General features: G+C 44.1%; 1 protein-coding gene across 2 annotated transcripts in view; it reads right to left on the bottom strand.

Moving 5' to 3' along the window:
- The window catches only part of EIF3M (eukaryotic translation initiation factor 3 subunit M), a 206,788-nt gene that overhangs the window by 58,716 nt on the left and 122,821 nt on the right, over positions 1-25,251 (bottom strand). For both annotated transcript variants that reach the window (XM_086955849.1, XM_086955850.1), the window contains one exon: positions 12,036-12,117. In XM_086955849.1, coding sequence (XP_086811975.1) covers positions 12,036-12,117 — 82 coding nt within the window. The remainder of the gene's footprint in view (positions 1-12,035; positions 12,118-25,251) is intronic.

Here is a 25,251-nt window from a genome sequence, read left to right as displayed (position 1 = left end):
CCCCCTTTGTCGACACTTACTTCTCACCGGTCAATAGATCCCTGAACATCGATATCATCTTCCACACCACTCGCAGAGCTCAATGGAGAAAAACGTTCCTCACCTTACTCACTCACTAGTGTCACTTTTGTTCCATGTAACTTACTGTTTGCATTTGTTTTTTGCACATGTAACACTATCGTTCACCCTCCCATACCCACCTTTACCGCCATCCCAACATGGAACCCATCGGCAAGTACACATACAAAATCAACTACCCATCGACACTCACCAAAAAAGCCGCTTAACGCTTTAAACACAACTTCCTGAGGTCCCACCCTGAAACCCCCTTTGTCGACACTTACTTCTCACCGGTCAATAGATCCCTGAACATCGATATCATCTTCCACACCACTCGCAGAGCTCAATGGAGAAAAACGTTCCTCACCTTACTCACCGTCTCCACCACCAGGAAATCCGCTCAGGGCCTAACTCTCTCCATCACACCATCCCAACTTTTCCTAGGCAGAACCACCATTACTATCTACAATAACGGGATTGTCCTAATTCAATCCACAGATAGGAACCTGGAACTACTAGACAACCTGTTCCCCACTTTCAAAGAGCACCTCTCCAATCTTCGGACCCCCACTCACATCTCCTCCAGTAATATCACCCCTGTCCTCACTGGCCCTACCCACAACCCTTCAAACCTAGCTCAGCACCAGAACGACACGCACCTCACCTCTACCCCCAGCACACTAATCAATCCCCCTCCTGCTGTAATCACCTCACACTCCTCAATCACAGACACAAATCTCTCCTCTTCATACACCAGCCGCCCCCCCCCCCCACCAACCCTTGGACCCCCACTCATACCACTCCCACTCCTCTCTCCCCAGACATCACAGCTCCCACCCACAACCCCTCTAACCTAGTTCAGCACCAGAACGACACGCATAAAGACAAATCCCACCCTTTATCCCCCCCATTCTCAGTTCTCACTTCCACCATCCAACTAACCGCGCAGTGCACACCACATCTATTAATTTAACTCCCCCTCCCCACAACAGGACCATCACCAATCCAATTTCTCCCCCCCCACTCTCAGCCCCCACTACCGTACCTGCTCCCGCATCACCACTAACATACACTCAACCTCCACACGGCTCTCTCCGCTTGCCACCAATGCCCCCATCTACACCTCCAACCTCCTCCCTACTTCATCCACATTCATCCCTCTCAAACCCTCTCTCCTCTCTTACACCAACCAGTGCACCGACGCCACGGAGCCCTGCACGAACACCATCACACGCTCATTCTCAGGTCAGTCACTCACCCTTGATGTCCATCCCCAACACCAATACTTAACCCACGCTGGACAAGATTATGTCCACCCTCCTTCAGCTCAAAGAAGACATTCACACCATCAAGGAAGACGTGCACACCATCAAAGAAGTACTCTTCGCACACCCCAGTCACCCCTCACTCACCACCACCAGCCCCCCTCCCATCTTGCCCCCCACCCTTCCGGAAGGCTCTCCCACTCTACACCCGCCACACTGGACCGCGATCCCTGACCATAATCGCAACAACCACCCCGGCGCCCACGCAACCCTCTTTCGACCTCCTCACCCTCCTCCGCTCCTACGACGCAGCTCCCCTAAACAACACAACCGCCACTCACCTCTCCATTCCCACGATACACTCAAATCTCCGTAGACCCCCACACTAAACAGAATCTCCGTCCCCAATAACCTTAGAAAAGTCCCCCTCTCTCTAGAACCCTCTACTTCCCTTGACACACCCCTTCTCAAATGTACTCTCCTCAACTGCAGATCGGCCTCTAGACACTCCTCCGCCATCGCTGATCTCATCTTAACATTGGACCTTGACCTGATCATCTTAACTGAAACCTGGCTAACCAAATCTTCTACACCTATAATGGACATTCTGGTTCCCCCCAACTATCACATCATTAGACTTGACAGGTCTGGCAAGATAGGTGGTGGAATTGCATGCATATACAGGAACAACCTCTCTGTTCTGAAAGTCACCGCACCTTCCCTACCCTCTCCAACTTCCTGTGAATACATCTGCCTCGATATTATTAGTGAGGGCAAACCGATATGCTCTCTTCACGGCATTTACCACCCACCCAGGGACAACCTCACCTTCGCCCAACAAATTATAGATATGATCTCAACCAATTCCGGACGACAGCTCACCCAAATTTACCTTGGTGACTTCAACCTCCACTGGAACGATCACAATGATGCGGTAGTAAATAGTCTTAATTTCCTCAACGCCATTGACCTCACACAATTATGCAACAGCCCGACCCACGAGAAAGGCTCTATCTTCGACCTTATCATCTCCAAAGAGGACGCTATCCAACTTGAGTCTATCCAACCCTGTGACTGGTCGGATCATCATATTGTCACTTTCTTCATCAATGAAAAGGTCAAATTCAACACGGTGCAATCCTCGAAGCCTAAAGTCTGGAAAAGAGACCTGAAAAAACTCAACCCAAACTCCCTACCCCCTAACAGCTGCGACCTCCTACTCCCTCCTATCGGCGCTACGGACGTCCAATCCTTGACTGACCACTACTTCAACGCCATGACCTCAATAATTAATGAGGCTGCACCCATGCAGCTAAAAAGAGTCTCCGCTAAAATCTCAAATCCATGGTACAACGGGAGTCTCAACGAGGATAGACGAGCCATGCGAATGGCAGAGCGCACCTGGAGATCAGCTCCCTCTGCACTGCATCTAAAAACCCTGAAGGAAAAAAGAAACGCCTACTTCAGGAAAATAAAGCGCTCAAAATCAGACTTCTTCAGCCTCCAGCGCGACCAAGCAAAAAAACGTCCGAGAAAACTGCTTGAGCTAATCAGAACACAATCCAAGGAACAACCCCAACCACTCAACACTATGCGCGAAGCACCCTCCTGTGAAGACTTCGCTGTTTTCTTTATCCAAAAAACTGACAACATAAAGAGTGATCTCCTCATTGACGCAAGCCTCTATTCCAAACCCCACTGCATAGCACCCACTGAACCAAAGAACAATGCTACATGGTCATCCTTTGACACCTACTCTGAAGACGAAATTGGCAAACTGCTCAGCACCTTGAAACCTTCCAATCACCTGACGGACCCCCTCCCTGCTAACGCTGTTAAAGACTTCACCCCTTTGCTCCTTCCACTCTGGACTAAAATTATCAACAGCTCACTTCAACAAAGAACCATCCCTGACTCCCTCAAAGTTGGACAAGTCACACCTTTACTAAAGAAACCTACAGCCGACCCATCTGATTTAAACAATTACCGTCCCATTACCAATATTCCCACTCTCGCCAAACTCCTGGAAAAATGCGCACAACTACAATTGACTAAACACATTGATCAGTTTGATCTCCTCAACACTCATCAATCAGGCTTCCGAGCAGGACATAGTACAGAAACTGCTATGACTCACATAATTGACGACGCCCTACAATTCCTAGATCAAAATGATACATGCCTCCTCATCCTTCTTGATCTCTCATCAGCATTCGACACCGTCAAACATGAGAATTTACTCGAACTTTTAAACACAAGAATGGGTCTATCTGGGACTGTTCTCAAGTGGTTCACTTCCTTCCTACACAACAGGTCGCAGAAATTCAAGAGCAACAACCTGATGTCCTCGCCAATACCTGCATCGTTAGGCGTCCCCCAAGGATCCTCCCTATCCCCAACGTTGTTCAACCTAGTTATGGAACCGCTCACCACCTTGCTACAAGCTTCCAATGTACTCTTTCACATGTACGCCGATGACACCCAACTATATCTCAAATTACAATCCCCCAAAGACATTTTACTCCTGAACTCAACGATCAGAAGCACCCAATCCTGGCTTGCTGATAATCAACTCAAACTCAATGCTTTGAAAACAGAGTTCCTACTGATCTCACCTACCGCGAAGATCGCTACCACTCAACTTTGGCGTAAACACCTAACTGCACTCAATGTCCAACCCACCATCGTGGACTCAGCAAAATCTTTAGGCATAACACTCAACACCAATCTCAACATGCAGCAACATATCAGCAAGGCAACTAAGGGAGCGAACTACCAAATCAATACCCTGAGGAAACTTAAACCATTCCTCCCAGCCAAAGACTTCCAAACTGCAGTACAAGCACTAGTCATCCCTCGAATAGAATACGGCAGCATCACCCTCTGCGGTCTCCCTCTAACTACTACTGCACCCCTAAGAGCTTCTCTAAACGCTGCAGCGAGACTCATCACTGGGTCAAGAAAACACTCGCATATCTCCCCTGACTTGAAATCCCTGAACTGGCTGCCTTTTGAAGCCAGAATTCATCTGAAAATCGCCTGCATGACACACAAGGCTGTACACCTGAGCTCACCCGGATACCTCACCCAGAAGCTGACAATCTCTGGCGGCTCTAGAAACACTAGAGGCACAAAAAATCTTCTGCTAAAACCCCGAAGATTCCGGAAGGAAAAAACTTATAAACGCTCCTTCTCAGGAATGGCACCCAGGATCTGGAACTCACTCCCTCCTGAAACCAGGGTTATCTCCTCCATCACACTCTTTAAGAAAGAAGTAAAAGCTATCCTCATGGCTAAATACACTTGATCTATTAACGTGGTTTTTAAAGTCTCTGCACCGATCTGTATTATCTGTCCGATCCCTGCGAGTAGCTGTATTACCTGTATTGTTGACTTACTTGACTGTCTATGCTCACACTTATTTGTACTACTTGCATTATTGTTGTACCTGTTTTACTATGCTCCCTCATGTGCCTACCCCACCCCACTTATTACCTACAATTACGCTATACCTAATGGCCGTTATTCATTCTCCTGATTGTATCCCCTGATCTGTAAAGCGCTCTGATATCTGCAAAGATCTTGTTCGCGCTATATAAAACTTTCAAAATAAAAAATAAATAGTTAACTTTCCCATATACTAGCACAGCATGTATGGGCTTTATTACGAATAACTTGAAAGCCGCCCAACTGAGATTTAATTAAAAAACACAAAAATGAACAGGAAAAAAATCTATGAAAATGCACAACATTTTACAAGTGAAGATTTTATTATATTCCTATATAGAGACCACACATAGCCATTTACAGAAATAAATCATGTGTGATTTCGTACCATGAGCATATTTGCAACAAACTTGACATTCTTTCAGTGACCGTAAAAAAATGTAATTTGCCAGGAGTACAAAATGGAAACGAAGAGCTTAAACAGAGCAGTGCATCAAATGATTTTAAGGGACACATGAAAAATACATTTATTCTACAAAAACGTTCTCTGGCTACCTGAGGGATTTCACTCAATGTGAAGATTAATGTTATTATTCAATTATCAGGGCTAACCAGCTCACCAATAGTGTTTAGGGCATTTTAAAACAAGCTTCGAAAATTCGACTAATTCATGTGTCTGGGCTGATCAGAACAGTGGATGTTCGAGAGCTGTCTGGCCCATGTCAAAGCAAAAAGACCAAATCCTATCTTAGGTATATAAGAGCTCAGCACACGGAAAGCTTTACAATCAATTAAGGGAAATTAACTAGAAGTAACGTTGTCGGGGAACTGGATCTTTAACCATTAATTTGAGTTTTTTGCTTCCATAAATAGTAAGATCTGATGTCCAAGGCATATTAAAGGGTGAATCATAATTTGATGTTAATCCTCATTCGTGCAGGTTTGGCATATACTTAAAGATAATCTCACCATCAGAAAATGGGAAGAAATTACCTAGGATATTGTTAAATACCTAATCGCACATATGCACAGAGAAGTCAAGACGATGACTAGAAATCGATGGAATAATGTTAGAAAAGGCAAAACCTTACTCAGTGAAACAAACATTCTGAACAGCAGACCCCAAAACTATGAGTTTGGTCGACATTAAACTACGGGCAGCAAGCTATAGCCAACAGATATTGCATGTATTCCTGCACCTTTCGCAGGTTACGACGATGGACACCGATCTAAGACCGTTAAACTCAGTCTGGTACCATTTGGGCTATTCCTGCAATTTCAAAATAGATGCACATGGGTCTTTATATTTCTGTATATTATACGGGGTCAAAAGGGGACTAGAATTAAATTAGTTGTTCTACAGACCTGCCGGCCAAATAAATAGAACTGATGTGATTCAATGAACAAAAGCAGATTCTTTCGTGTGTTTCTTGTCACAGCAAGATGATGGTTTATTGGTTCCAGACTTGAGAAATGTCACAGTTAGCCGACACGTGTTTTGTCGTGTACAGTTGAGTCAACACGACTCTTCAGGGCTGGTGGTACAAAAATAACGTATGCATATTCAGTTATGCGTCATATCACTGTAACATACTGCATATGGTGACTGGAGTGCACCCTACATGCAGTAGTGACGTGCGTATCCATTCGCACATAGTGAATGTGTTTGGTGATGACGCTCGAGATCTAGGGAGTGTGTCACTACAAGGAAGTGAGTGGTTAACCTGGAGTGGTAGTGCAGAGGTGGTGAAGTTTGGTGATATAACATCTGGGTAAGTGATGAGTGTTCGCACGCACACAGTAATCCTGCCACACGAAGGTTTGTGAAGTGATGAAGCGTCCAAAAGAAAACAATCTAAAGTGAAGTGATGTGTGAAAATAATGGTGATAAGTTCAAATGGGAGCTTATTAAATCTGGTTTAGAATTAACAAATCGACTAAGTGTGCGGAGTAAGTTAAAGGAAAACAGACTCTCTCTAAGCGGTAAAGTAATTACCTTAAAACTCAACTCCAAAAGTATGGGTTGAGACTAGTCTGGACCTCGTAGTTGTGTTCTATGTGGGTAGATGAGAGAGAGACTAGAGGAAGAAAGGAAAAAACTCATCAGGAAGGCATTGAAATGGGGGATGTCCAAGGACATCTATTTATCACATGAACATCAGAGTAGTAAGGTTGAAAAAGGGACAGAATGGAAGGCGTCCTTACCACTATGTCATTAAGAATCAAATTTGTGACTGAGTAGGAATGATGTATCCAGTAGAGTCACGTACAAGATACACTTGTTGCCGCTAAATTCCGCCCTATTAGGTAGGTCAAAGTCTAGTCAAGAACCTTCCTTCTTACATACAAGACTCCAAACACATACTGAGTATCATGTCAGACATGGAATGGCAACGAGACACCATATTAGTAACCATGGATGTGGTGTCTCTCCAGCATTAATCCCGAACTAGGCATATCAGCCATTACCAAACTTCTATCTAACAGAACGGCTTCACTTTGGGCACACACCAACATGCTACTACACATGATGAGGATCATTCTAGAGAACAACTTCTTTATTTTCGACCGGAAATGGTATCGACAAAAAAAGGGAGTAGCCATGGGCTCCAAATTCTCACCCTCCTTCGCTAATCTCTTCATGGGGGCTTTGGAGGCTGATTTGATTTGGGGCACCAAAGGAACTAAATACGTCGACTCCATAGTCTTTTGGGGTCGATACATCGACAATGGTTTCTCTTATGGTCGGGATCTGAAGAACTTTTTCTTTCTTTTTTTGAGTATTTGAACACCAACACGTGGGAAATAAGCTTCACCATGCGACACAGCCTTACTAACATGGAATTCTTAGATCTAGAATTTTATGTGAAGGACAACCGACTACATTCCAAATTGTTCAGGAAACCTACTTCCTGTAACTCTATACTTCATGCCTCTAGCTTTCATCCTGAGCACCAGTTACGTTCCATCCCATATGGAGAATTCCTAAGAGCTAAACGTAACTGTAGCGAATCCAGTGAGTTTGATCATTGCATCTCCAACATGAAAGAGATTTCGTAAGAGAGGGTACTCCAACGCATCCCTCAAGAAAGCAGAATTAAGGACCAGAATCGTCCCGAGACCAGATTGTTTAAAGACACGTACAGAGGCAGAGTCCTCTGGCCAACAAATCAGACTTATAACAGAATTCAATGCACTCAATCACACCACCAAAAAGAGCTTCAACAAACACTGGAAACCCTTAACAGATGATCCTGTGCTCAAGGAATTTCTTCCAGACAGACCTTCCATCACATACAGAAAGGGCTTTACTCTGAAAAACAAATTGAGCCCCACAGTTCCCCCCAACACTACAGCTCATGATTGGCTATCCACACGAGGCCTTGGATTCCACAAGTGTGGTTTCTGCTCCATGTGCATCTGGGGGAAACATGGTACCACAACTTTCAAGGGTCCGGAAGGGACAGTGTACAAAATCAAATATAACATTACTTGCCTGACCAAATTCGTAGTGTACATAATTGAATGCCAATGCGGCAAGATTTATGTAGGCAGCACGATCAGGGCTCTCAAAGAAAGAATCTCAGAACATATGAGAGCTATCCAGAAAAAAGATCCCAGATACCCAGTAGCCCTACACATAGCAGAATGTCAACCTCTGGAGGATGACATCAAAGTACGTGTCTTTGGAATTGACATGATTCCCCTCAATATTAGAGGGGGCAACCGTGAATTGACACTCAGACGTAGAGAGGCCACATGGATCATGCGCTTACAAAGCGTGGAACATGGGCTTAACTACGACCCTGAGCTTCAATACTTTCTGGGTGACTAAGAGTTACCCCTTGGGATCCTCTATCTGTAACATTTACTGCATTGTTGTTTTTAAATACCAGTCACTGATTCACAGAAGTAAACATAGACAATGCTAGAGATGTATATAACTTTTTGAAAGAGGATGATGCCACCGACTGCATGTACTGTTTGGTACAGAATTTAAGATGTATTGTATAATTTAATGTTTTACCTGCACTTGGTCTGTCACATGCAATCAATCACACCGTTTGCCAATTCAAATGGAAATGAATTACTTTCGAGAACATTATGAGTTAACTCACAAATGAATGGTGATGATGGTGCACCCTCACCCTTGTGGCAGCCATGTCATCTATACTGCTCTCTATATAACACACCGCGTCTATGATCACCGGGCCACACCAGCCGTGGGCATTCACATTTTACGTATCACCTAATGGAAAGGCACTGCGCAATCAGAATTCACTATGTATTGAATAGAGTAAGATAAAATAGCTCGACAGTCGCTAAAATGCATTTTTCCACTACCGATAGTCGGTAGAATTTAGTCTTCTTCTATTAATAATTGAACTAATATTGCTCACATATTCTGTTTCGGTACGCATCATCTCCCCTTCCAATAATTGTGGCACAATTGCACACGTACATTCGTTTACAACACAATAATACTCTAATACGGAACATCTCGCACTAATAGCTCCCCTCTTAAACATGGCGTCCATGTTTTGACAGCAAATGACCCGACATCGTTTATGTCTAATACTCCTATATAACGACACCTCCCCCCAGGTCACGTGTCCGTACACGAGAGACGACGACCGGGAACCAACAGAGGAGGGATACCGCACTACAGGTAAATTGTTGGGCTTTCTCCACTACAACTATTTTCCCTCTAAAATCAATTTTCGAAGCTCATGCAACCAGGCTCTCGCATGTCTAATGCGTGCGCTTACAATCTTTTCACTTTCTACAGCACACCGCTAAAGAGAAAATGAACCCGTTTTCTGAAGCACTTCTACAGATGGATCCCCTCCCGGCTACTGCCTGATACGCACCCGTATTCAGGTACTGCTTTATCCACAAGCCACCTATGATTTCCGCCAACATTAGAACTAATGTTATTTAGAGCGCCGCGAAATACGGCACTTCAAGCCTGATAACTCTTGCATTTCATGCTTTTCTCTTTACTAGAGTGCTAATATTCGAAGACTTTGGCCTACCTAATAGGGCGGAATTTAGCAGCAACAAGTGTATCTTGTACGTGACTCTACTGGATACACCATTCCTACTCAGTCACAAATTTGATTCTTAATGACATAGTGGTAAGGACTCCTTCCACTCTGTCCCTTTTTCAACCTTACTACTCTGATGTTCATGTGATAAATAGATGTCCTTGGACATCCCCCATTTCAATGCCTTCCTGATGCGTTTTTTCCTTTCTTCCTCTAGTCTCTCTCTCATCTACCCACATAGAACACAACTACGAGGTCCAGACTAGTCTCAACCCATACGTTTGGAGTTGAGTTTTAAGGTAATTACTTTACCGCTTAGAGAGAGTCTGTTTTCCTTTAACTTACTCCGGACACCGTTGATTTGTTAATTCTAAACCAGATTTAATACGCTCCCATTTGAACTTATCACCATTATTTTCACACATCACTTCACTTTAGATTGTTTTCTTTTGGACGCTTCATCACTTCACAAACCTTCGTGTGGCAGGATTACTGTGTGCGTGCGAACACTCATCACTTACCCAGACGTTATATCACCAAACTTCACCACCTCTGCACTACCACTCCAGGTTAACCACTCACTTCCTTGTAGTGACACACTCCCTAGATCTCGAGCGTCATCACCAAACACATTCACTATGTGCGAATGGATACGCACGTCACTACTGCATGTAGGGTGCACTCCAGTCACCATATGCAGTATGTTACAGTGATATGACGCATAACTGAATATGCATACGTTATTTTTGTACCACCAGCCCTGAAGAGTCGTGTTGACTCACCTGTACACGACGAAACACGTGTCGGCTAACTGTGACATTTCTCAAGTCTGGAACCAATAAACCATCATCTTGCTGTGACAAGAAACACACGAAAGAATCTGCTTCTGTTCATTGAATCACATTGGTCATTGTACTTTTTTATGTAACACCTTAATGTAGTTGCGAGAGCACAGCTTTGTAAATTTGTCTAGTCTTTGACTTTTTTTAGACGGTTAAGGGTGTTTTCCGCCTGCTCTTTACGCACTACACATCAACCATTCACACAACACACTGTAACGTAGAAATTGAGGCAGTGCGCCCTTGATATCTGAATTTTCTAAAAAAAAAACCAGATCAGTTCACTTCAAATAAATAGAACTGTTCGGTAATTGGAAACCAAGATTACCTTATCCCTGAAAGCATATGCCATTTGCTTTACAAGATCTTCAACTATTCAAACATTGCCCCACATTCTTATATCATCCACGACAAGAATATAAAATTAACTAGTGCTGCCTAGCCAACTGATGAATCTTCCTCTAAATGCAGAAATAGGTGTCGAAGCAAGAGAAAGATTCCTCAGCTATTTGCAGCCGTAGGCACTGTCCTATTACTCATTGTTGGAAAAGCCTCCTGTCAATTTGCAGGACCGGAAACGCCTCCGAAAAAAATGTTAAATCAATGGCTGTATGCAGCCCTGCGCTTGCATGGCACGTTAACCTTCCCACACCTAACTATGCACTCTTTAAAGCTGAACAATTTATAGTCGGTACGCACGTGGGTTTGTAATTGTAACGACAGCTAGAGTGATGGTGCTCAGAAAAGAAGGTTCATGTATTTGAGGGGGACAGCTCATGTGATTAAGCTCATTCTATTCTGTAATTTCCATATTCATATTTCACAGAGTAGCAGAATCCTGATTAGAATGTGAGACTGATAAAGATGTCAATCGAAAACATCCCTGGAAGCTAACCATTTCAAAAGTAGGGCTTTCTCCGTATAAGCTCTAGGTATTCAAGCCCACGTTAAGTAGCCTGTGAACGCCAACACTCGTCGTCCAGCAAAGAGGACACAAAGCAGTGGATTATAACACAAGAACATGAAAAACTTCAATTTGTGTGTTGACGTGCCAACATCACTGCGCACCCTTTCCTCATATCAAAAGACTTCCCAGACAAATCTGTCTTTTTAGTCCCACCTTCCAATGTTTTCAGTTTTCTACAAGCATTTCGCCGAGTCGTTTCTCTGTGACACTTTTTACATTCATACACATTGGCCACTGGGTGAGTTATTTATCTTTTAATAAAACATGTAGTTTAACCTCTCAGCTACCTAGGGGAGTGATCTAAAAGTGCAAAAAGCATAAAGTTTACATGTGCGGATTGAACAATCCTTTTCAACTGATCCAGCAATGGCTTATTTTAAACACGCAACTGTTTTTCAACATAGCTTACCAAGAGAGTCGATGAAGTCTTTGTTATTCTGATAAAACTTGAGATATGACGACAACTTAGCACTCACAAATATTGTCAAAAGCTGTGAAAATAACAAACACAATATTTTAAGCAACAGATCAGTGCTTCTTTTGTAGATGCAATTCATAATGTATAATGTTGCAAATAACCATTGTGCCAAATAAACATAATATGCCATGGAAATGTTGTACACTAGGAAGACATTTACAAACAAATGGTTTACATAAGGTACAAATGAGTGGAGTGGGTAATCCCACATAATGATTGGAAAGCCTGGGGTTTAGAAAGCAAAAAATCCTGAAGCAAATGTTCTTTAGTGAAGCCCAGATATTGTGTAAAAAAGACAAACTAATGAACTGCACATCTTAACACTGTTTGGACATAATTTTCACCTTATTAGTACTAGCTTAACACCTAAATACAGCAATATGCAACTGAAAGGTGAACAGTCAATATCTGTTAAGTGAATTCTGCTGCACATCAACGCGTGACTGCATTATTTTTAACTTCTGATTCTTTGAGCTAGAAACTAATGCTTTTTGTTACATTTGCAAATCATGCGGCAGATGGTGGAAAATGTGGCAAATCCATAATATTGTGAAAAACACTGCAGCAGCAGAATAGCATAATTTCAGTGACTCTGATTACAGTTAATGTCAATCAGATATGAGCACCAGAACTCAGTAGTGTGCCTGCTGCATCCTGTCTATATCCTGACATATGAATGAAGTTTGCAAATCTTGAAATATTGCTAGAATTATAATAGAAGTACAAGGGGAGCTTGGCCCTAGTGGACAAGTGGGGAGGCTGGGCCTAATATATGTAATTAGAAAAAAGAGTGCCTCTCCACAACTCAATTATGACCATATTTATGGAACATTGAAAACGCAAACTGTCGTTTCCAAGCAGGTACATTTATTTATACCACTTAATTGGACATTTGTAATTCATTTGTCAAACAAAACATATTATAAGCAGACTAGACTTATATAACATGAGATCAAACCAAAGTAAAACTTTGAAATACACCACAGTGTCAAAACTAAATATGAGCAAAAACTCAATATAGTCATTAGTTAGACAGACAATATGTAAAATACAGACAAAAACATTGCAACATACATTACAATCAATGATAAGTACAATTAGGCATTTGATTGAAGCAAAAGAGAAATAAAGCAAAAAGAAGTTGGGAAAAAAGAGACGCGAAAATGAATTCGAGAATCTTGTATGGCCAGTGGTTGCTGGTGAATGAATTAGCCTTTTCAGATTAGCCGACGCGTTTCGAATCCAGAGAATTACTTTCCAGATTCTCATCAGGGCATGGGTATTCTGTCTGTAGATTTATCAAAGAGAAGGAAAGATTGTGTAAACTTCATGGAACAAGGGCGACAGTCTCCCTATATTGTGACACTCAGTTAAGGGGGGACCTACCGCTTTTGAAGGAAGCTAATTCAATGAAGGTGTGGCAGTGCAGATTGGAGGGGGCATCCAGGAATTGGAGCTACCTATGAAAAAATGAATTGGCATTAGACCGAAATGAAAGGCTAATGACTGGGGAGTGCGAAATACTTTGGTTAAAAATGCACATACCGTCAACTTTTTCAAGTTGGTGTGGACGGTTTTTTCACGTTGATTGAAGGCTCATTGGCACATATGTTTAACCTCAAGCGGCCTGTGGCACTCTAGAAAAGAACAATGATGTTGTTGAGGCCGGGAGCGAAAAGGGGTTCACGAGTGGTGAGATGGTTTGCATGCAACGTACCTTAAAGGTTGATGCGAGGCCGTCCGAGTGACTGGAAAAGTGTTGTTTGTAGAAAACCGGCATGTAAAGATTCAGCCGGAGTCCGTTTCCGCTAAGGAGAAACGGAACGAAATGTTAACCTAATTTCCGCGTTCACCGCGAGTGAAGCAGAAGCCGGCGGCAGAACCCGCTGAGGCGCCGCTTACCTTCTTGTCTCTTGTTCTGGGCTCCCTGTGCTCTGTCAAATCGCCAAGGCTGGTACTGTCAGTGTAACCATGGCAATAAGCTTTTTGGAAGGCGCAAGGCCTTGTGGGATGTGTAGTTCGCACTGTGCTAAGTGGTTGTTTAAATGGAAACAATCCATTCTGGAGAGAAATGAACAACACTGAGGCGCGACCCATCCGGTCATCAGGCGCCAGGGCACTACTAGATCAAAGTCTGGCGATTTCAGATAGGCTATTCAAGCCCCTCTGGACGCTATTAAATTTCAGAATTAAATATGCTTCCATTTTAAGGAGCATTCTGTCAAAATCCACAGTCCTCTGGGATGAACGAATTGTATGCAGGACCGTCCACTTCAGGTCGTTGGCATCATGGTTAACATTAACAAAATGTTCCACCATGGGGGCGGTCATGATTTTATTTTTGATCCTGGATCGATGTTGGCAAATTCGTGTGTTGACTTGTTGTGTGGTTTTACCAACATAAATAAGGTCGCAGGGGCATTGGACCAGATAAACCACATTTTTGGTTTTGCAATTCGAAAAATCCGAATGTTTCCATCTGGTGGACCCATGTTGGAACTCGTCGCCCTCAATAGTGTTTGGGCAAACAACACAGGTCCCACATTTGTGGTGTCCCGTGATCGGTTTGAGGTTCCACTGACTCAAAAGATCACTTTTCTTTTTCGGTAGAGATACATCCGCTCTCATGATGTGCTGTCCTACATTTTGGTTTCTCTTATACGCGAACAGGGGTTTTGGAAGTGGGCATTCTAAGTTCGCCATTAGGTGCCAATTGCTCAGTACAGCTTTTCTGAGTTTGTGGGTATCTGGTCCAAAAGTGGTGACACAGACCAGTCTTTCAAGTGTGGGTTTGGGACGTACTTGCAAAAGAGTTTCGCGGGGGGTGAAGCGCGCTCTTTGTAATGAGTGCTTCAGCAGTTTTCTAGGGTATCCCCTTTCTTGCATTTCGTGGCAAAATGTCTCCGCATGGGAAGTGAAGTCTCTCAAATCAGAGCAGTTTCTCCTGATGCGCAATAGTTGCCCATACGGAAGATTGGATTTCAGATTCCTGGGGTGAGCACTCTTATGGTGCAAGATAGTATTTCTATCTGTGTCCTTTTTGAACAGGGTTGATTTGAGGACCCCGTTAATGTTCACAATTTCAACGTCAAGGAAGGTCATCCTTTCGTTGCTTTGTGCCATCGAAAACTTAATATCTGCATGTCTGTTATTAAGCCAGTCATGGAATGCCGCCAGATCAGTCTGGCTCCCCTGCCACAGGAGCCAGACATCATCTATGTAGCGGAACCATTGCAGAATGTTCGGTTTGAAAGGGTTGTTGTTGTCCACAAACATCTGTTCGTACTGTGCCATGTACAGTACGGCCATTTCAGGAGCGTAAGGGCACCCCATCGCGGTGCCCTTAACCTGCATGTAAAACTCGCCATTGAATGAAAAATAGTTCTTTTTTAAGGCAATTTCAGCAAGTCTCAGGATAAAGGAAGTTGGTACCTGGTGGGGTCTCTCTCTCTGATTTAAATAAATTTCCATCACCTCTAACGCTTCCCCCTGGGGGATCTGCGTGTAGAGGGAGGTTACATCCATTGTTACCAACAGTTGGGTCTCTGGGTCGAACACAGTGTCTTCTACTTTAAGAAGAAAATCAGTAGTGTCGCGTAAGTACGACTTGACTGTTGTTAGAAATGGTTTCAAAAAGAAATCCACATATTGTGAAAGAGGCTCTAGGCAGGAGTCACATCCGGAGACGATTGGGCGTCCCGGGGGGTCTTGCAAACTCTTGTGAATTTTGGGCAAGAGGTAGAGTACGGGAGTTCTGGGATGCTTTCTTAGTAGATAGTCATGAATTATAATAGGCACACGTTTGAGTTAATTCAGCTTACGATATATCCCTAAATGTTTGTTTTATGTGAAATAGCTTTTTTAATGTCCAATTATGTGCCTATTGCAAATACCAAATGCTTTTAAATACAGAACCACGCTGACTGGATCCATTCAAGAGGTTCAGAATATCCACCTAAAATAAGTCTGCATACAACAAATCTATATAAAACTCATTTACGTTGAGAATACGCCTCCATTTACATAGTCACGCCAATTGTTTGCTGACTTTTATTTGCTGGCTGTGAGAAATTGGGTGGTTTGTTGACTGGGGTGTGAGCCCTGGTCAAACAACAGCCACAATCCGTTGCATGGTGAACCACAAAAAGGCGGTAAATTAACCTGTGCTTAAGCCTGGGTAGATTGTCACAGAAAGAAGCCTAGCTTAACGTAGAGGAAAAGTGATAAGTATTTAAACAGCATACAAAGAATCGTGCAGCACGTTGCATTGCTTCAAAAGAACAGCAGTACCTATTGGTGAACATACAGAGTAGTTGATATGCAATTTATATGCAATTAATATTAATAAGGCTTTTAATCACAAAGACACCAGTCAATTACCATAAAGAAACACCGTAAAAACACGCCACGCTCATGACACTTGTGCACTAAATGCCAGACAATACGAAAGGAAGTTCTCCAATGCTAGATGGGAGGATCTGATGATGAAGAAAACCACCCTATGTGGTTGAGGGTCTAGCTTCATGAACCACTTCTATGACAGTCAAGAGAACAAAAACGCAACACAATGAAGCTTACAGGAAAAGATACACGTACACCACTAGTATAATTTATTCATGTGCACTGCAATTCTCATGTTCCCTGTCAATGAGGACTGTTACACCATTCATCCTTCCAATACTTCCCCAGAATACAATTAGTCCTAGCATGTATGCATTTGTTTTCTGTATGGAGGAGGCAAGGTTTAACTAACACATCTACAGGGTAAAAAAATAAGGGGGAGCACGGGGGTGAAAAAATACGTTTCTATATTTGGTGGACATTGGAAATTTTGCTCACATATACAGCTGAACGGATTTACACCAAACTAATCCTGAGAGTAGAAAGTTACTCAGATCCCAATCCTGTTGATTTTGTGCAAATAAGTTCAGTAACTTTTGAGTAATAAGATTTAAAAAAAAATGCCTCTAAACTTGCTTAAAGGAATAACACTTTTGTAAATCTCTGGCTTTTTAATACAAAGGTTTGGATTTTTTCCCTTCAAAATAATTAAACTCACGAGTTGGCTCCAAAATGCACCTCAGAAACAACATCAACAATTTATTTGTCACGTCATGAATTTAACTGCCGACAAGATCACATTTCTTAAGCTCTAAAAATCATTATCTTGGACTCGTAATCCTTGGTTTTCTGGCATACTCAGACAGAAAGGAAACTGCTTCACAAACTGGAAGGTCAGTAAATCCACCAGAAAATGGTCTACGCTAAAGACTACTAGGAAAAAATCCCCAAATAATAATCACAATGCCAAAGTTTACTATCTTCAAACTAAGATCCAAAACTCTGTTATCAACCAAAAGAAGGATTTCAAATTGTGAGACTAAACTAATAACCCAAAGTAGAGTTTCCTCTCCGTCATTCAATTAGTAGTGGTCAAGAATTTCAAGACTGTTTCAGCCCCAAAGACTCACCTCAAAGGACATCAGCAGTCACAAGACAATCCTCCTTTTCTAACCAATGAGCACTGGGTCTAAATTCTCTTCAATATCAGATAAACAAGATCAAACTTCTGAAACCCAATTTCTACCATGATGACATCATTATGTCTTCCATAAATGAAAATAATTTCCAATGTTGTCAAGTATTTCCCAGACTCACTGAAAACTGATAACATTTTCCGTTTATTAACTTGTCAACTAAAGACCATCCATCAACTTTGATGTCTTGGTTACAGTTCTGAGAACTGTGTATCATAGACAAAAACATATAACACCACTCTATGAATCTGGATTCCACAAAAGTAGCAGCAATGAAAATGCCATTGTAAAAATTAATGACAATGTTTATTCTTTTATTGAGAAAGGCAAAGCCTGCATTGTGGACTTGTGGGATCTCAATGCAGCTATTAAAACCTTAGACAGATTATTATCTGGAAAAAAATTCCAGCAGTATTACCGCTGCGCATCGCTACAGTGTGTCAAGCGACGAAGTAGCGATGTCGATCACCAGATGTGACGTTGATGGAGTCCACATATGACCCTTGCTGATGTCCGTTTCTTCTTTTCTTTGATTCAACGCAGATCGGATAAGCTGTTGCTCAGGCTGTTTACTGGCCTACCTCGACGTTTTTGTTGAACTGAACAGTGTGCCTTTAAACAATTTCTCATGTTCTCGGGGTTCAAGCCTTGTGGGTGCTGTGGATAACAAAAGTCTGCAACGGACCCCTCACTGTTTGCGTTTGGTGCCTCGGGGAGCACCATGACTACGTGGAGTGCAACTCCTGTTGAGAACTTTGCCCAAAGTCGCAGTGGGAACGTCGAATGAAGATCCTAGTGGCGCGAATGTCGCAGACTTTAAAGACTTCCCGCTGATCTCGGTCATTCACGCTCCACAGACCACCTGCAGGCCAGATCCAGGAGCCGTTCCCGTGGACGTCACTCTCCATTGATGTCCTGAAGTAAGTCAAGACGCAAGCAGTTGAAGTCAGGGCAACCTCCGGTTTCGCCACATGAAGCCTGGCCCGACCTTCAGCTGAAGAGTTGGCGCAAGAGTCTATCCGGCGTCTCCCAACCAGCCCTGGAGCCGTGTCGACTCTGACCCAGATGCAGGAATATTACAATTCTCTTCACACCATCTTTGGGTTTTCACCTTCCCCTAGAGCTTCCTCGGGCCCCATGGAGATTAACAAAGCTGTGACTGTGTCCACTCCGGAGCTTTCGCCCTCTGCTTCAGTTCGGCTTTTGGTTTCCAAATCCGTTTTGACGCTGGTGCACAGGCCTTCGTGGTTACCTCCTTTGGTGCTTGAGTCTGGTCAAGAGACTCAGACGCCGGTGGCATAGACACCGCTCGACGCCCCAGCCCTATTCCTCTCCAATGCAGAGACTTCATCTCTTCGGCACCGGTTGAGCCGCCCATCTCAGACACTTACCTCGGCTCTCTATAGCCCCCCTTCCTGCTCTTCCTTCTGAGGAATAAGATTATGGAGGTGATGGAGAGGATTTGGAGTTTCATCACCCCATCTCTGACACAGCCCAAGCTTCTATATAGACTAGCTGGTTGATGAGTTGGGTGAAGCTAGTGGTAATGGAGCCTTCTGCAGCCTCGGGCCTCCTGTGTCCTCTACGTCTGGCTACAGAGGGGAGTTCCTCTCTAGCTGATATGCTCAGACGAGTTTCTATCATTTTGGATATGACCCTTCCTATAGTGGATCCTGTATGACACCTGGGAAAGTCAAAGATAGGGTATCTGCAGCTATATCCGGTCTCTACCTGATAAGGCGTTACCAAAAGGTAAGTAATTTATTCACTCAAGTCATGAAGAATTGCATATCCTTGAATGGGACAGAACTTCTCTGTTTCAAATCATTCTTGTTTGTTTGTTTACCTATGTGTACTTGTATGTTAATGTGTAGTGTTTAGCTGTGCGTACAATAATGGCTTTTTTCCTTTTTAAAGTAAAAGGAATGACTTGACACAGATTTATTATGTGTTACTATTGCTCCTTGGAGTTCTGAGTCTCAAGCAAACACCTTCTTCCTTAGTAAGTAAAGTAGGGTGGTGGGGAGTATATCCAACCTGGGTTTAAAAGAGGTAGTTATGACTGTTAAAATGAACCATCCATTTCTCCAAGGTTAGTACTTTTCTGTAAGCAGCTTACTCTATGCATCGTTGTCAGAAACATTCAAAGAGCCTCTCCTGGCCGAACACAATGGCCGCAAATTAGAGTAACTCTGCGAGTCCCCGGTCCCTACCCTGAAATCCGCCACACAGATCCAACCACGATATTGGCAGTGAAAACAGGAGCACCGAAATTCACTAGCGACGTTAAATCGGCGCTGAAAAGAGCTACCGCAATAGAGTAAGAAAGAAAAGAAAGCCGCAGCCAAGCGGGATCCTGTGCAGACGGCGTAATGGGCAGCAGTGCACGGAAGCCAGCCTTGTAGGAAGCGCAGAACCGGATGTAACGACAATCCCTGCAACACAACTTAGCTGCACTTCTGGGTCAGGGGGTGGGGGGCGACAGCTCCAGTTGAGCAGGGGCCATACACCGCGAGGGACGAGGCGGAACATGCGGGCCCGGCCCTCTGTCCAGCCTATGATTAGGAAGCACAAGCAGTGAGGGCTGATAAGGCTCTCAGCGCAGGCAATGACACTGAGGAGGGATACGACCACCGGAATTCATAGGCTAGGAGACTGCCGCCTTGATCTGGCATGTCCCTAGGAACACTGCATGGGTGTCTTCCCCTGCCGAGCACACTAGAGAACCAGGGAAACAATTAAGGGCCCTAATAAACCCCCCGGGAAGGCGAATTAAATAAACTCAGACTTGCCTTAGTGATTACAAGGGAAACAACAGTCTGTTGAGTTTAGGGAAGTAGAAATAGAGGCTGCAGTGAGCCCTGGAGCTGCAGCCAAGACCACAGGGTGAAAAAGCACTGGTGCCTCAGAATATACCACACAAGGCACCAGGGGGGCTGATGCTGAACCAAGTGGAATCGAGGGTCGGTTCCGTCGCCGGACAGCCCGTGAATGGTCCGCAGCCACATACTTTGATCAGCGAGTGCAGCAGTAGGCCTGAAAGTGCGGAAGCAACTAACATCCCACGTAAAGGTCCGAACCCCCTAAATCGGCCAGAAATTGGCTTTGCAGATTAGTTGCGTGCAGTAGAGTCGGGTGTTGACCCTGGTGGCCATCCAGTATCCCATAATCGGACTCTTGGGAGAAAACACAAGTGGATCAAGTGAAGCGCCGCAATCCAGGCACTGGCAGAGAAAAAAGTGGGCTCTCACGCAGTACGAAAACAGTGGTCGCAATGCCCGGAGCCAAGGGCCCAAAAAGTACGCTGCAGACGAAACTGGACGCATTTGCAACCCAGAGGTCACATGACTCAAACTGCAAACCAAGGAAGCCCGATAACTGGACCAGAGCTAGATAATTACGACCCGACTTTGAAAGACATTATGGACGCCATTTTGGGTGTGCGCACTTCGCTGGAGCGAAGAATGGACTCAATCACAACGGAGGTCACTCTGATCAGAGCAGACCTACATAAAATGGGCGAAAAAGTGAAGATCATGAAAACAGATAAAATGGAGTTTAACAGGGGGCAAGCAAATGCAGCAAGAATTTATAGACCTTAAAGCCTTTAGAAAGCAGGTAGAAGATAAGCTAGAAGATTATGAAGCACGATCACGAAGAAATAATGTGAGAGTTATTGGTGTACTCAAAAAAGCGGAAGGCCCTGCAGCAGACATCTTTGTGGAAGACCGAAACGTTAAACATTTTCAGCCCAAGGGCCTCTCAAAATTTTTCGCAGCCAAAAGGGCACACAGGATTCCAGGAGGAAAATCAAAGCAGCTGGCGCCCCCACGTCCAAAGTTGGCAAAACTCCAGAACTTTAGAGACCGGGACATTTTATTACAAACTACCTGTTCACCCCCCGCCCCATCTCCACCCCCAGTCAAGTATGAAAAGAGGGAAATAACCTTCTCCCCGGACTTTATGTTAAATGTACAGAGACAATGACCTTCCTTCCTGGGTATCAAGAAACAACTCAGAGAAAAGGGCCGTCGGTATTCAATGCTGTTTCCCGCTGAACTCCAAATAGAGGCAGACAAAAGAAGCTGGTTCTTCGACACTCCAGAGGCGGCAGCACATTGGCTGGAGGGATGGAGACCAACAAAAGACCACAATGCCCGAAGAGGAAGAGAGCCAGACCTGGCAAGGTAGTCTGCCTTGTCTGAGTGACCGGTGCGACAGATTGTTGAAGAATAAACAACGGAGGTAGAATGGATATGGTGCCGCCACCGGACACTACCGTCAAGAATATGCTAAGGGACTCAACTAATAATCTTAAATTACCTAGCTGATTAGTATGTAAAATGTGCATAGTGTGTAGGCATTAAGATGTGAATCCACCCCCTCATACTCTACATTTAGTCAATTTTAGGGGCGAAAGGCACTCTGCATAGTTGGGGTTATGGGCAGTTCTACACCCAGAGTACAGGGGAGCAGGGAGGGGGATTGTTGGGTTTGGTATGTTTTACATTATATATTAGTTGACAGTGCGACATCATGCAACGCAGGTAGCAGGTGGGGTGCGGAAAACACTGCTCACAAACACGAGTTCACAGCTGGAGAAAAGTATTATACTCTTATCCTGGAATGTTAACGGCCTGGGAGATAAGCCCAAGAGAAGTATAGTTCTACAGTTTATTAAAAGGCAGCCCCCAGAGGTAGTCCTGCTGCAGGAGACACGCCTAATTGTCAACTCCTGTAAAGATTCAGCCAGGTGGGGATATCATTTGTTAATACACTCTGGTTTCACTAAGTATTCCAGGGGAGTGGGCATTATGAGAAAAGGGGGGAGAATGGGTTTGGATAGGCTTAGGAAGAAGTGGCGCTCAGCGTGTTCCTTTAGTGTAGGTCGGGATTGAAAAGTTAAGTTCGGTGCATACAGGTCAGGGGAACAAACCCAACGGAAAAACAGCCCCTGCTGAGGTCAGGATACGTGTCTCCTGTTCCATAAATATGAATAGAGTCCCGTGCACACGTTAAACTGAATGGTTTCCTAGTGAAAACCTCAATGTCACCAGAATAGTTCAAAAAGGATTCAAGAGTCCGTTGTATATAGGTATGGATGTTTTAATAGTGGGGTGCTGATCAGTACATCCAAGACATGATTCTTTGTAATAAATTAAATTGCCTTACCCTTGTGGTAGCTCTTTCGATAGTGTCTGGTTTATAACCACGTCTTTTGAATCTCTGTCTCATGTTGGATAATTCTTTGTCGAATTCTGTTTGTTCGCTACAGTTACGCCTGGCCCTCGTGAATTCACCAAATAGGATTGATTATATTTGGTGAATTGGGTGGGAACTTGAAGCGTGCAGAATGGCATTGCAGGAAGTCTCCTTTCTGAAAAGTCTGCTGTGTAAGATGTTGTTCCTGATGAAAACAAGTTACTTACCTGTAACTTTGGTTCCCCAGTATTGGTAACTTTAATAGATTCCCATGCTTTGTATCATTCTCCGTCGTCGGAATGGGAGTCTCGGTAATAAAAAAAATACCATAGTAGTAGGTACAAAAGAGAAAGGAAGGGCCTAGGCCTCATTCCCTTTTGTAGCATATCCGCCTCTTTTTGTAAAAGAGACCAAACTCTAGGCATCAGCCAATCAGAAGAGCCTCACCCCTGGAACCTTCCTGAAGGAATCTCAGAGCCTTAGATTTTCGTAGCCGTTGTGTGCTAGTCACCCTACTTGCTGAAGGCTGAGCTTTCCCCGGGGAGGTGGGTGGGCGCGTGGGAATCTATGAAAGTTACCAATACTGGGGAAACAAAGTTACAGGTAAGTAACTTGTTTTCTTGCCCCAGTATTGGAACTTTCATAGATTCTCATGCTTTGTATCAGAATTGCAAGCAGTAAGCACCATAAACACATTTTGCAAAGAAGTATCTCATAACATTAGAAATAAAAGTACAAAATGTGTTACCCATGGAAGGTGGGATAGAAAGGAAAGCTCACCAATCACTTGAAGAGGTTTCTCAGGACAGCCTGGCCCACTGCTGCGTCATCCTGCTGCAATGACTCTAAGCAGTAATGCTTAGTGAACGTGTGCACGCTGCTCCAGGTAGCAGCCCTGCAGATGTCTTTGATATGTACCCCCGCAAAGAGGGCTGTCGAAGATGCCACTTATCTCGTTGAGTGAGCACGGATCCTGCCCACCAGAGGTTTTCCTGCTATCTTGTGGCAATGCAGAATAGCACTCGAAATCCATCTAGAGATCCCCTGTTTGGACAGAGGGAGACCTTTACTTGGACCGCCAAAGGCAATGAACAATTGCGAAGACTTTCTAAAGTCTTTGGTATGGTCTATGTAGAATTTTAGACATCGTAAATCCAGAGTGTGCAATGTCTTTTCCGCTGGAGTGACTGGGTTCAGGAAAAATGCCTTTAGAATCACTGGCTCATTTAAGTGAAAGTCTGTAGGGACTTTAGGAATGAACCTTGGGTTGGTCCGCAAGATGACTGTGTTCCTTTTGAACTGTAAAAACGGTTCTTGGATAGTAAGGGCCTGCAACTCCCCCACTCGCCTTGCCGAGGTGAGGGCCAAGAGCAGAGACAATTTCCATGACAAATATTTCAGGTCTGAGCGGTGAATCAGCTCAGATGGTCCCTTCATCAGTTGAGCCAGGACCAAGTTTAAATGCCACGTCGGAGGAGGAGATCTCACTGGCGGATAGACCCTGAATAGGCCCTTGAGGAATTTCTTGACAATTCTTGAAGACCATAATGAAGGACCAGAGTCAGATCTTCTGAATCTTGAAATTGCCGCCAAATGGACCTTGATTGTAGAATGGGACAGATTAGACTTAGCTAGCGAGAGTAGGTAAGGCAGGAGTTGATGAGGTTTTGAAGTGAAAGGATCAACCTTTTCCTTTTTACACCAAATACAGAATCTCTTCCATTTCAGTCTGTATGTCTTGTTTGTTGAAGGCACCCTTGCCTGGGAAAGGATGTCTTTGATCTCCTTGGAAAGAGGGACATTCATAAATTCTTGTTGGTCAGGAGCCATGCAGTCAGGTGTAACGACCTTGGGTCTGGATGCCAAACCTGTCCTCCGGACATTGTCAGGAGATCCGGAACTACCTCCAGCCATATTGGAGGGTCTAGCGACAGCAGATGCAGCTCGGTGTACCAAATTTGTCTCGGCCATGCCGGGGCTATAAGGATAAGCTTGCATGGTTCCGTCTTCATTTTCCTGATGAGGCGTGGAATCAGGGGAATCAGTGGAAACGCGTAAAGAAACCTCCCCGTCGAGGCTATTGATAGGGAATTGCTCAATGAGCCCTGATGGTGGAACCTGCTGGCGTAGGCCCGGCACTTCTTGTTGTTTGGCGTCGCAAAAAGGTCCACCTCTGGTGTGCCCCATGTCTGAAAGAGTAGATCTAGAAGCTGTTGTTTTAGCTCCCACTCGTGACTGACTGAGGCGAGCCTGCTCAGCCTGTCGGCGCCTTCGTTCAGCACTCCTGGTAAGTGCTCCGCCTTTAGAGAAATTCCGTAAAGAATTGTCCATTCCAGTATCTGTTGAGTTTCTCGCGACAAGAGGAGTGACCTCGTTCCTCCTTCTTTGTTCACATAATGCATAGCCGT

The sequence above is a fragment of the Lissotriton vulgaris genome, chromosome 2_1 (assembly GCF_964263255.1).
Source record: "Lissotriton vulgaris chromosome 2_1, aLisVul1.2, whole genome shotgun sequence".
Taxonomy (NCBI): domain Eukaryota; kingdom Metazoa; phylum Chordata; class Amphibia; order Caudata; family Salamandridae; genus Lissotriton; species Lissotriton vulgaris.
The sequence above is the reverse complement of the archived record's forward strand: the minus strand, read 5'-3'. Positions and strand labels throughout refer to the sequence as shown.